Source organism: Micropterus dolomieu, linkage group LG08 (genome assembly GCF_021292245.1).
Source record: "Micropterus dolomieu isolate WLL.071019.BEF.003 ecotype Adirondacks linkage group LG08, ASM2129224v1, whole genome shotgun sequence".
In the NCBI taxonomy this organism is placed as follows: Eukaryota; Metazoa; Chordata; class Actinopteri; order Centrarchiformes; family Centrarchidae; genus Micropterus; species Micropterus dolomieu.
In genome coordinates, this window is record NC_060157.1 from 9,199,263 (window position 1) to 9,213,088 (window position 13,826).

Sequence of the window (13,826 nt, forward strand, 5' to 3'; positions counted from 1 at the left end):
TAGCTTCATTACACTGGCTCCCAGTATGTTTTAGAATTGACTTTAAAATTCTATTGATCACTTTTAAAGCTCTTCATGGCCTCTCGCCTTGTTATATTTCTGAACTTTTAGTCCCATACGCACCAGCACGTACCTTGAGATCCTCGGGCAGAGGTCTGTTGTCTGTTCCAGAGTCTCGACTGAAAACTAAAGGGGACAGAGTGTTTTCTGTCAGGGCCCCGAGGCTCTGGAACAGCCTGCCCGAGGAAATCAGGTCGGCTGAGTCGGTGAACTCTTTTAAGTCCCTTCTTAAAACATACTTTTATAGGAGAGCTTTTCCCGATCTTATTTGACTTATCTTATTTTATCCCTTTTATTTTATTGTATTTTACTAATTTTATATTAAATTTTCATGCTCTTATCTTTTTTGTATTATTCTTTACACTTGTTAAAGCACTTTGTAACTTGTTTTTGAAAAGTGCTCTACAAATAAGGATTATTATTATTATTATTATTATAAATATAGTATACTTACTATATTTTCATGAAGTACCCATCAGTAGTTTCACATAATGTATTGGCTGTCTTCAGTTGACAATATGCCTCATATGCTCATTGATTAAAAGAGTATTAAATACTCTTTTAGTTAGCCTGGGTTTTTCAACAATTAGTAGGAACCAAAACAAAATGATCTTTAACTTAATGTTTTTCAAATTCAATTTCATACATCCTGAAACATCATAAATGTGTTTTTCTAAAACCTACAGTACTAACATGGGGTGGTGATGGCACAATGGATTAGACACATGCCTTTTAATTTGTCATAAGTTATGTGGCTGTTGTGTTGCAGTTGCAGAGAAAAAGGCACATAGGGAACGACATTGTGGCCATCGTATTCCAAGAGGAAAACACTCCGTTTGTACCGGACATGATCGCCTCCAATTTTCTCCACGCCTACGTTGTGGTCCAAGTGGTCAACCCCTGCTCTGACAATGTTCTCTACAGGGTAACTTATATCCCTCGCTATGGGCTGACTTTGCTTCCTCTCATAAACGCTTGATTAAACGTCATCTTTATTCTTAGGTGTCAGTGACAGCACGAGACGATGTACCTTTCTTTGGCCCGGCCCTACCAAACCCTGCTGTCTTTAAAAAAGTAAGAGAAAATTAGAGACCTGAACAACAAGATCTTCTAGTCAGTCCCAATCTTTTAGTTTCCAACATGAGGCCTTGTCTCTTTGCTCCTCTCTTTTCAGGGCCCTGAATTCCATGAATTCCTTTTTACTAAGCTCATCAATGCAGAGTATGCCTGCTACAAAGCTGAGAAATTTGCCAAATTAGAGGTGAGCTGTTGAACATGTCTGTCATTTTGCATCTCTGGGGAGAGTCATACAAAATAAACTTTGCTTTCCTTTGTTTAATTTCCCTCTTTATGTGTTTGTGTGTGTGTGTGTGTGTGTGTGTGTGTGATTGCGTGTGTAAGGAACGAACACGGTCAGCCTTGTTAGAGACCCTTTATGAGGAGCTTCATGTGAACAGCCAGGCCATGATGGGTGTTGGAGGAGAGGACGACAAACTGGAAAACGGGAGTGGAGGAGGAAGCGGCTTCTTTGAGTCCTTCAAGGTAACTGGAGAGGCAGCAGCAGAGGTGGGGGCTTCAAGCTGACAGCTTCCATTGTGCAACTCTCTGCTTCAAAACCAAAAGAAAAAACAACAAGTGAAAGAAAGGGATTTGAGAAGATAAAACATGTTTGCGTTAACAAAGTCATATTTTTATTTTATGCTGTCACTGAGATAGGAGCATTGTTGTGATATTTTAGGAAATACAGATATTTGCTTTCTTGCTGAGGGTTAGAAGAGAAGATAGATACCACTCTTATTTGTGTCTGCTCAATATGAAACTGCCATCAGTTAGCTTAGCTTAGCATAAAGACTGGGAACAGGAAGAACCAGCTTGTCTGGCTTAGAGCATTTGGACAGAAGAACCCACATTAGTCCCCCTAAAACCACAAATTGTTGTTTTTACACTTATTACTATTATACTATTGTATGGATTAAACAAACGAGATGTAATGTGTTCATCAGCACGCTTTAGATGTGCCGGTAGCTGTATTTTATAACTTTCAGAAAGCCAGACTAGTTCTTGCCCATTGTTTCCCATCTTTATGCTAAGCTAAGACAACCTGGCTGTAGCTTCTTATAGGGGACACATTTGAGAGTAATTTTGAGCTCCTCATCTAACTCTCGGCAAGAAAGCGAACAAGAGCATTTCACAAAATGTCTAACTATAGTGTCATTATAGACAGAGAATAGAAAGACCATTGTTACTGCACAGGAACAGGCAGCTTTGTACCAGCTGTCAGATGTTTATTCTGTGGATGTAAAAAAGGGTGTCTTCTCTCTGCCAGTTTTTCATGGTTATTCTTTTCTATATGACAAGATGTGAGCTGTAAGGGCTTTATCAATCTCCCTTAATATCAATTAATCTGACTGAAGAGAAGCTCTGCTGCTCAGTCCTGCCGGAACACACCGCTCTTGGCTTCCCAATTGTTCTTCCTCATGCTTCCTTGCTTTTTTGCGCTGCTGTGCTCTCTGCATGCTCCACTGTTCAGTCACTGGTCACTTATTTATATGATTCTGTCATCTTTGTATGTCATTAATAGCAAAGGGAATGGATAGGTTTCTTTCACCATCAGATGACTGCCTCTTCACTCTGTTCCATTCCTGCGAAGAGGTGTATTTGGGCTTTATATTTCTCCTGGCTGTGTTTAAACTCAGTGTGGTCCGACATCTGTGAGCCACTTGGCCCTTCTACTTCCCCTCTCTTCTCTCACCACCTATATACCCATAATGACTCATCTGAACCCCCCTTTGGGCACTAAAGCTTAGCAGTGTGCTCTGTCGCTTTCTTGTCTGTCAGGATTAGCATCAGGCCAGTGCTCTCTGCCTGTAGTGGTCAGTGTTCAGGGACAGCCCCAAGGCTCCTCCCGGCCTGCAACACCATACAGCGATGCTGAGGGGTCACAGGGGTCAGCGCCATCTGAATGTATCTCCTCCTCCTCGTCTCTCTCTGTAGCGGGTGATCCGCAGCAGGAGCCAGTCTATGGATGCCATGGGTCTTGCTTTCAAGAAGCCGCAAACAGTCTCAACTAGTGGCAGCTTTAACTACGACCCCGCAGAGAGCCCCAAATTCCCAGGGATAGTAAGTACAGTCCCACTCCTCCTGGTCTTGATCGAGGCAAGTCTCGCTGTCTCTGCCTCCCCCAGCAGTTCTACTAGAGTTCATGCCCCCTCCTCTCTCACTTGCCTGCTGCACTAACTTCTCACAGAGAAGGGCTGCACACTTGTTTGAGTGGAGCATTTAAGCCTGGATCTTAAACTTGGGTCTCACATTTTAATGGTTGCACATTGTCTGCCACCACAAGGTGAAGTGACTGGACACTCATAGACCTGAATGCTTCTAGGATACAAGATGAATTTCTCCCCTGGGTTAAAGCTGCCTCTGATATTTACTGTTTTTTTTTAGCTGTGTTCTTTTTATTTAAATCCCTGTGCACATGCAGTGTTCATAGGTGCTCGCTTAAATTCTAAAGAATATGGGTTGAGACCTGTGTGTGTGTGTGTGTGGATGGGTGTGTGTGCATGCCAGCTAAAGCTTGTGGACTTTTCTTCACACAATATGTTGTTTGTGATTATGAATAAATGATAATTTTTTTAATCAGGTGAAAACCTTGTACTTCCAACTGGCAACATATTTGTATTTTTGAGTTTATATAATTGGTTCTAAAAACACTGCAAAAAAATATTTTTTCAACTCATAGAAGATCTGTTTATTCTTGAGTTAAAAGTAAAACATGTAACTCAAATGATAGTTACAAGGTCTTCACTTGTTTGTCTGATATATATTACTGGATATTTTGGGATTGTGGGTATGCTATTTTTTTTTTTAGAAATTCTGTCTTGTATGAAAGTAAATATCATTTTAAAATGTTTTTTTAAATTTAAATCGCCTTCAAAAATAACTAACCATTATTATTAATCAACATGCTATGTTTTTGACTATAACTCAAGTTTGCTTTTTGCCCAAAATGTCTTGATGTGAAGCCTAATGTGTAATATTCTGTATGTCCTCATCTGCTGTTTTTATCTCCTCTTCATCCTCTTTCTCACAGGCATATGGCTCACATAACTGGCCCATCACTTCTCTCTCCCATCCAGCTGCCTGTGTTGCGCACATGGCGCTGAAATGTCCCTTTTTGTATTCTACAGTTAACACGTGCTTTGTATTTTGTTTTAACAACATGACTTACTGCATGGATTATCATATATATTTGTATATATCTCACGTTTTCTCCCCCCCCCCCCCCCCCCCCCCCCCCCCCCCCCCCCCCACACCCTTTACCCTCCTCTCTTCCTTTTGTTGTCTGTCCTCATCACATCTCTCTCTCTCTCTCTCTCTCTCTGTATCTCCTCTTCCTGTGTGGTTCAGTCATTGCTTGTCCCAGGCAAAAGTCCCAGTAAATATGGACGTCGAGGCAGTGCCATAGGGATAGGAACAGTAGAAGAGGTTCATGTCTAATTCTAACTACTCTCTAACTACTTGCTTCTCCTCTTTGCTCTATTTTTTGTCTGCATGGCTTCACTACATCATGGCCAAGACTTTTCTCTGTACATTTCAGCACTCAAAAAAGTATGTGTTGTGTGTTACAGACAGGATGTATTGTATAAAGAGAATGATCTCAATCTGTGATAAAACAAAAGCACATATTCAGATTCTTACTGAGTAATTAATTCCAATCGTTTGGATTTTACATAGTCTACCATCTAGAAATCATTCACATAATAAGAGATAAGCAGCTCTGTGATATGAGTGTGAAACATAGACAGTAAAAGTCATTTTTGAAGGGACCACCTTTGGCTCTCTGCTGGCTAATATTGCAGATTTTATTATTCTTTTCGCACTGTTCTATCTGCTCTACTGTAATATACCTTGGGCTTCTGTAGTCCTCAATGACTATTCCTTATTTTAATTTCACCACGCTTAAATCTCTATTTGTTTAAAAATTATGAATATTAATGATTTAATGACCCCTTTACAGAGACATTATAAAAAAGAAATCCTCCTCTTGCTCTTTGAAGCCATGTTGAATAAAAGGCTTTTTCAACTTCTTATTTTGAAAGCTTTAAAAGGGAGGTTGAATGAACAAAGCAGTCGCTGAGAAATCATATTTAGTGCTACGCCTCGGAGCCTTTAAATCCATCTTTCATCTCCCGTCTTAGTGCGCTCTGCTCTGGCTGAAAGACTAGCACCGGGGCTTGACATTAAGCTGCTAAGTGCATATTTTAACTTTAAAAAAAAATATCACAACTGGAAGGGAGCAATGTTACTGTTCAGCCTGATTATTCAGGCTTGTGTTTTTTGAAAAGTATTTCTCCAAATGAATACTTACAGTATATACAAATATGAATGGTTAAGTCAAAATAACCACTAACTCCCCCCAGCAATAAGTAAGTAGATTGATAAGCGCTCAAGATTGACTTAATAGTACCCAAGGATTTTTAAGGTATTAGAAGTATTTTGACTCTTACACTGACTATCTTACCTTTCTTCCTGGCAGTCATTGATAATCCCAGGGAAAAGCCCAACCAGGAAAAAGTCTGGTCCTTTCAGCTCCAGGCGAAGCAGTGCCATTGGTATTGAAAACATTCAAGAAGTCCAGGAGAGAAGGTGAGAAAAGACTGCACATTACTGCTGTATTTATTTCTGTGTCTACCCATACACAATTTTGTGTTTTGTACCTCTGCTATCTTATGTATCTAAAGCCTTATAATCGCTAAGGTTCATAATTTACTACATTTTACTTGTTATCCATGCATGCATATTTATTGATTTTGTCTATGTTGCACCCTGTTTGCTTTCTTGATATTTTGTACCACATGTCTCTTGTAGCAGTAGAGAGAACTCCCCAAATACCCAGAAGACCCCTGACAGCGGTCACGTCTCTCAAGACCCCAAATCTGACAACTCATCTAATCAGAGCTCTCCTGAGGTGCTCACAACCACCAAGAACAGGTGTGTATAATAGGCAGGTTAGAGCCATATCACATGGATATAGTGATCATACATGTGTTTGTGTAACCACAGGGCAATCCTCAGCTGTTGAATGACTGTGTCCTATACATAAGATAAAATCAGGCTTTGCTGTGCTGAAGACTGGTTAACCCAGGGTGTAGTTCTTGTCTCGGTGGCAGGGCCCCATCCATCCCTGAGGGTCATGACCTCTCCCGCTCCTCCTCCAACGCTAGCAGCTTTGCCAGTGTGGTGGAGGAGAATGAGACAGAGGCCACAGAGGACTATGACACAGGCATGGTGAGTGCTATACTCAGTATGTGTGCCTTTAAGTGAACAAGACGCTTATAAGTTACTCGTTTGTGTTTAAGTCTAAAATATATACATATTTTTTGTTATGTCTCTCCTCTGAACACTCTGCAGGAGAGTCTGTCGTCTGCCGGGACGCCACACAAGCGAGACTCCCTCACCTACAGCGCCTGGCTGGAGGACAGCATCAGCAGCACCAGTACCACCAGTCGCGGTAGCTCCCCAGGTGAGAGAGGTGGGGTGCTTTGATAAGCAGGTGGAGCATACTGAGAACTTATTTAACACTTAGAAAATACAAGTTAACCAATCTAATGAGGTTTGTAACAACAAAATACAGATGCCTACTTTAAGTAACTACAGTGTATTTGTATGTTTGTTGATTTATTAATTTACTCATCTTTTTCAGAAAACACATGATTTACAGATTCATTACTAATGCATGCAATGAATAAATGCAGGATGTGTTTATATTCCTTATGGAAGCCCTGAGAGGGAAAATTCAAATTCAAATTCAATTTTGATTGAAATAGTTTTCTCTCTTGTGTTTATGACTGAAGAACTGGTGAAAATACTGTTTTGCCCAATATTATATAGCTGCAGTACCGGAGTTTCAGGCGGTATTATACTGAAACGGCTCTTCTATCTGTAACAGAAGCCCTAAGGTCAGCTAAAGCTGCAGCCCAATCCTCGGTTCTTATCCTGCTTGACCTATCAGCTGCCTTTGACACAGTCAACCACAGGATCCTGCTATCCGCTCTCTCAGCAATGGGCATCTCGAATAAAGCACTCCTGTGGTTCGAATCCTACCTCTCTGGGCGTTCCTACAATGTTTTGTGGCAAGGTCAATTATCCTCCTCACGCCGCCTCTCCACAGGGGTGCCCCAAGGCTCAGTGCTAGGGCCCCTTCTCTTCTCAATTTACACCACCTCACTGGGACCGATCATTCGCTAGCACAGCTTCTCTTACCACTGCTACGCAGACGATACGCAACTCTACTTATCCTTCCCGCCAGGCGATCCCACCGTCTCGGCGCGGATCACGGACTGTCTATCGGACATATCCGCATTAAGGAAGGCTTACCACCTTCAACTAAACCTCTCTAAGACTGAACTCTTGGTCATTTCAGCCAAGCAATCTATCCACCATAACATCAAACTACAAATTGACTCGGCAACCATCACTCCAACCAAGGTGGTGAGAAACTTGGGTGTCATGACTGATGACCAGCTGTCCTTTTCAGACCATGTTGCTACTGTCTCTCGGTCGTGCCGCTTTGCTCTATACAACATAAGGAAAATCAGGCCCTACCTCAAGCAGTATGCCACCCATCTTATGGTACAGGCCATGGTTATCTCTCGCCTCGACTATTGCAATGCCCTGCTAGCAGGTCTTCCAGCTTGTGTGGTGAAACCCTTACAAATGGTTCAGAACGCAGCAGCGCGTCTGTTTTTTGATCAGCCCAAAAGGACTCATGTCACTCCATTACTCAGTGACTTCCACTGGTTCCCCGTGGCCTCCAGAATCAAATTCAAGTCACTAATGCTTGCATACAGAGTGACTACTGGGTCTGCACCCATCTACCTAAGCTCCATAATACAAACTTACGTTCCTTCTCGGCCGCTACGCTCCTCCAACGAACGCCGCCTGGCTCTGCCATCCCTTCACACAAAGTAATCCCAGTCCTGGCTATTCTCATCTGTGACACCATGATGGTGGAACGAGCTACCACACGCCATCAGAGCGGGGGCGTCCCTCTCTAACTTCAAGAAGTTCTTGAAAACTCATCTCTTCCAAGAACACATCCTCTTATAACACCTCTAACTCCTAACCTCTAACATGCACTTCCTGTGCTCTTCTTCTTCTATCCCCTACAATTATCTTGTATTGATTGTACTTTTTTGTTTTGATTACACTTTTTGTTAACTCTTACTTCCTTCCCTAGGTATCTACCCCATTGATGTGAAATGTACTATGAGCTCTTACTAGTATTTATTGCTGCTCTTACTAGTATGTATTGTCAGTTGTAGATCTGTATTTGATGCTCTGTTGATGCTTGTATGTTGTTGCTCAAATGTAAGTCGCTTTGGATAAAAGCGTCTGCCAAATGAGTAAATGTAAATGTAAATGTAAAATTATGTAGCTGCAGTAACGGAGGCTGCAGTTTCAGGACCCCTGCAATCCTGGGACAGCAGTTCTTGGACCGTACTTCTTTTACGACAGCACCATCTAGTGGATTGATGGTGGTAATGCACAGCAACATGAAGGAAGTTAACCCTGTCTGCTAGGGATAACCGGTGGACAGGCATATAATCAATAACTTAGGTTTAGGCACACACCCTGTGATGGTTAGGGTAAGGGTAATTGGTTTCGGGGGGTTGTCAAGAGTAACATAGCTAGCTAGCTAACCATCAAGCCAGCCACCCTTCTAGCTGGCAGTATCAAAGAAAACAAAGGTCCTTCAAATGCAGTTCCGGTCCTAGGATTGGGGTCCTGAAACTGCAGCCTCCGGTAATGCAGCTACATACTACTCAGGTAAGTGCTGTAATACTCATTTAGGCCACAAGTGCCTGAAGTGCACCACTACGCCATGTTATAAACAAGACTAAAAGCATTCATGTTTTCTTGAGTTTTAAATTCTCTGTGCACTCTAAACCTCAAGTTACATAAATTGTGTGTTAGCAAGTTATGTAACAATACTGCCATGTCTTTCTTTTGGCTAGAAATTTCAGGCTCTTGTGGCCGAAATTAGTTTTACAACAGCAAATACTTCCTGTGATCCTGATAAAAAATAAATAAATTAAGGAGCTTACAAAGATTATCCTACAAAACATTTTAAATCAGAAATGGATGACAAGACTTTTTTTCCACACTTGCCTCCTAGGGCTTCCATAATTCCTCTTTCTCACCATTAAGAAATTATTAAGTGGATCATCAATAAATGTATGTCATCTCACATGTCCATAGCAGTCATCATGGAATGAACAGGATATTAGTAAGGCTTGCAGTCGGACAGATGAAAGAAGGACATTTTTCTGGCACACTGTAGAAAAGTGATAGAATTTAACAAAATATTTTAGCAGTATTCCTGAATCACACAATCCATGGTTCCAAAAAGTTAAATATTAATTTTTCACTGTCTTATTATTTATGGATAACCTTGATTCATTTTAAAGTCAATCTGTGATGGACATCATTTCACTGGTTTAATATCCTTCAGGGCCTGGCAAACCTGAACGAGGGAAAGGGACAGACATCCGTATCAAACTGGAACGACCACACGATCATCAGTCCTCATCGGTGAGTCAACCCTGTCCTAGACTAAATCTTACTTATTAATTATCAGCTACCTTTAAATCCCCTTTTTTGCTCTTCACAGTTTGTTCTTTGTTTTTCGACTGTTGCTGATGTTTGGTTCTGCTCTGTTTGTTTTTATATTGCTGTTTGTGCATCTCTGTGTAGAACTGTTAGCTCCACCCACCTGGTTGTATCCTGGATCTCCATCTTCAGGTTAGACACATGGTCTCCCAGTCCACAGATTTAAACTATGGACCAGATATACTACATCAATAGCAAACCATATTGTGCTTATGCTTGTGTTCTGTATATGTGTTATACAGAATATTCAGGTGTTGTGTGTGTAATGCTTATGAAGATTACTGAGGAATAAACAAAACCAAGACATAAATGGTTTTTCAAAGAGTCATTTTTAGCTATTTATTTAATTACATAAATAAAGTGCATTCTTAATTTGTTCTTAGAGTTTTGACCACACATCTCTTTTATTCCCAAAGCATTCCCATAAGTCACAATCCCTCGGGGAGATGAGACAAGTGCAGACGTTCGCCATGACCAATGATCAGAAGGAGGAAGATGAGAAAGAAGAGAGAAAGCAAGTGGGGCTTGTCCGGTCTGCTGCTCAGTGAGGGCCGGAGTGCAGTATATCCAGAAAGCTGAAGGACTCTGGAGAGGATGACCACAGAGAGGGGCCAGCTTTTGCACAGTGTTGTTTCCTTCCAATATTTTCTTTACCTGTTCACACATCTGTTGCCTAGTTGTATGTTTTTTACCACACCTTTTGTTTCAGAAGAACACATTTTATCTACAAATGTAATGGTTTTACTTGTAAAAGATATAACTTTGGTTTAGTTTGTCTTGTTAAAGCCCAGTCTGCTGGCTATTCAGGGTAAAGACAGTGCCATTGTGCTCTTTGTAGAGATTGTGAGAAGGACTTTTGCTGCAACATAGAGAATATAATTGCCTGGATGGTTTAACCAAATCAACACAAGTTTTGGCTCAATATAGATCTCCAATGTATACGTAATACCAAATAGTCAGCATCAAAGATGGATATTTTCTAACAAAACATCTAATGTGATGTAGAATTGTTCTCTTGTATGCTGTATAATGTGATTATTTTCTGGGTAAAATCCAAATTGAAGGACTGTAAATCTATAGCAAAACAATTGTATTCCTTCTTGTACCACCCAAATCTCCACACGATTACATTTCAAACTTAACACCACAGGTCACAGTGAAGACAGTAATGTATATTAACATGAAATGGCCTTAAAAAATAAATGTAGAATTTCTTTGTCCCTTAGTTTTATTTTACCTCACCTTTAACTCACATGTTCTGCAGCCAATAATGGGATTGTAGTATCAGATTACTTGTAAAACTAATTTATTCAGAATCATTTTTAAGCACTCTTAAAAAAATGGTTGTACATTGCAGTTGTACTGCATCACTGTCTGTATAGTCTGCTAATGTATGGATATATCCATCGATGGCTGATTTAACTGCTGTGTCTGTCTTGTCTGTTGGTGAGGAGACCAGTCTCTACAGTATTTTCTGAGTTGTTTTTTTCTCTTTAATATATGTTTTTATTTATTGATTTTGTTGCCGTTAAAGTGACATTTATGGCATATGGTGACTACATTCAGCGTTCTGTCATATGCTTATATTGTATGTGTTGCTTTGGAGTAAATTAATCTTGTCATCTGTAAAGCTCTATTTCAAGGGTCAGATCTCTTTCCGTGCAGTAATTTGCAATGAATTATAATAAAACAGTGAATATTTATTTGCTTTTAATGTGTAAAAAATAACTCCAAATACAACTACTGATTTTGTAAATAGATATTTAGTTGGAGTTTATAATGTATAGGTCATTGATTTAAAATGGGATTAAAGGACGCTTTGAAATTACTGCCAAGTTAACAATTTATTGTTTTTATTTTCTTTCCTATTATTTTGAGAGGGTTTTCTAAAAGAAATTTATTTAAAAGCCATTCAGACTGTTCTGTAAAAGGGAAATCTCAGTACATACTGATCATTTCAGTTGCCTTATCATCACAAACTGATGGTGTTAAGTATAAATAGCGAAGAAAATAGTTAATAGCCAGCAGGATTTACAATGAAATGAATGTTATGTTGTTGTTGTTTTTATTGTAAATAATTGCCCTGGGAACTTTACAGTCTATTGTACACTCATAAACTTATTCTCTGACTTTAACTTGTTTTTGTCAGTATTCTGTGTTTTCTTGGAGACAAATACACTATGCTTACAAACTGTAAATGTTCCACTTCCCATCGTCTTGATGAATACTAAGAGAGAAAGCCCCATGAATAAATGATTTGATGTGGCTGCCCACAAGTGTGTAAAACTAGAGTGATCTAAAAGTGAAAGCTTCCCTGGTTATACAACAGTACCACATGGAAGAAAGAAACATATTCCGTTTTATTGTCTAAAGGAAATAAAACTTAATTATGACTGAAATGGACTTTCCAAAAGTTTCTGCTCACAAAACAACAATGGGACGATTGTAACAGGTTTGTAGCACTTCATAAATAGGTAACAGACATGTCACAAAAACATTGTATAAAGGGAAACAACCCACACAACATAGAAAATCAAAGTAAATAATTTATTTTCTACTCTGCATATGGGCAAAAACATTAAAAAAAAAGGTCAGTCTAGCAAGTGACAGTCAGTTTTTATACATAAACAACATCAGAAGCTTCCTGCTCTGTGGGCCATGCTAGGCTTTTGTTATCCCACCAGCAAAGACATAGTCAAAAAACACGCACATATCATACATGTTACATAGTAACACACAGTAGTAAATTACAAGATATGATAAAGGCCTATCACTCTCCATATTTCTTTGCTATTTACAGCTGCAGTGATTTATGCTACACAGCATCAGTGTAAAGTCTTGTCATAGCTGTCATTTCCAAATTATATGTTGTTCTATTTTACATGTAACACACCTCCACACCCTCTTTCACTCATCTGCTGTTTATACACGTCATGGGAGCCCATTATGAGGAACACCACTTGCCACAAGTATAATTTTCTGTCTCAGGGAGCCTATTTCCTCTAGGCTGCATGCATCAATGTCTATTTTCAAATGTTTTATATAAGATAAATACTACATGGATCAAACATGGAGTTGCATTCCCAATTTGTTCTCTCAAGGGTTTTCTTGCAATTATTCACCCCACATTTGTAATTCATCACTGAGCTGTAAATAAATGGCTGGTCTATTTCATGGAAACAGTTAACGGTTCATTTGCACTTACCATCAGTGGTGGACAGTAATTAAGTGCAAATTTGAGGTATTTGTACTTGTCATGCTACTTACTACTTCTACTCCACTACATCTCAGAGGGAGATACTGTACTTTTTACTTCACTACATTAATCTGATCACTTTACAAATTAAGATATTTAACACAAAACACATGAAGACCTACTAAAATATGTTTTGTTATATGTAACGTTTTATACAGCTGATTTACATTGAAATTAACTGGAAACAACTTTGATCGTTAGAAATTTTTCATGTAAAAACATTTCAGATTAATCCCTAAGAAAAATAACGAAAAATAATCATTAGTTGCACCCAGTACAAAATAGTTCAAAGTGAGCTTCCCCCAACAATTACAACAGTAAAATCCTGCTTTTACATTAAGGCCTGAGTGATAATAATAATATCATATATCTTAGTATGACAGTCACAGGACATTTTTTTCTGCAATGAGTACTTTTACTTTTAATACTTTAATCCTAATTATGCTTACATACTTTTACTTAAGTAACATTTTAAATGCAGGTATGTATTTTACAGTGTGGTATTGCTTTTAATTAAATAAAGGATCTGAATACTCTGATCCACCACTGTCTACCATTGCTACGATTGTCAGTGCCCTCCTATGGACTCATTTAAGCATTCAATTTATCTACTGTATGTTAAATATAGGTCCACACAGTTTTATAAATTCTCAAAAAAAATATGTAAAGGAAAATAGTATATAGGATAGTATAATAAATTAAAATATCAAGCTAAAAACATTTATTTATTTGTATGTTCTTCTTCTTCTTATTGTTATTATTATTGTTGTTGTTGTCATCGTCGTCGTTTTTGTTGATTTTAAAAGCTAAATTGATTCTCAAACGCCTTCTCAGCAGC

General features: G+C 39.1%; 1 protein-coding gene across 1 annotated transcript in view; it reads left to right on the top strand.

Annotated features, from left to right (window-relative positions):
* Positions 1 to 11,867, top strand: part of rap1gapa (RAP1 GTPase activating protein a) — a 50,373-nt gene extending 38,506 nt beyond the window's left edge. The window contains exons 14-26 of the mRNA XM_046055337.1: positions 830 to 985; positions 1,063 to 1,134; positions 1,235 to 1,321; positions 1,462 to 1,602; positions 3,055 to 3,180; positions 4,468 to 4,545; positions 5,597 to 5,706; positions 5,929 to 6,051; positions 6,231 to 6,348; positions 6,472 to 6,583; positions 9,575 to 9,654; positions 9,817 to 9,864; positions 10,149 to 11,867. Of these exons, the coding sequence (XP_045911293.1) occupies positions 830 to 985; positions 1,063 to 1,134; positions 1,235 to 1,321; positions 1,462 to 1,602; positions 3,055 to 3,180; positions 4,468 to 4,545; positions 5,597 to 5,706; positions 5,929 to 6,051; positions 6,231 to 6,348; positions 6,472 to 6,583; positions 9,575 to 9,654; positions 9,817 to 9,825 (1,212 nt within the window). The 3' untranslated portion in view covers positions 9,826 to 9,864; positions 10,149 to 11,867. The remainder of the gene's footprint in view (positions 1 to 829; positions 986 to 1,062; positions 1,135 to 1,234; positions 1,322 to 1,461; positions 1,603 to 3,054; positions 3,181 to 4,467; positions 4,546 to 5,596; positions 5,707 to 5,928; positions 6,052 to 6,230; positions 6,349 to 6,471; positions 6,584 to 9,574; positions 9,655 to 9,816; positions 9,865 to 10,148) is intronic.
* Positions 11,868 to 13,826: the final 1,959 nt, after the last annotated feature.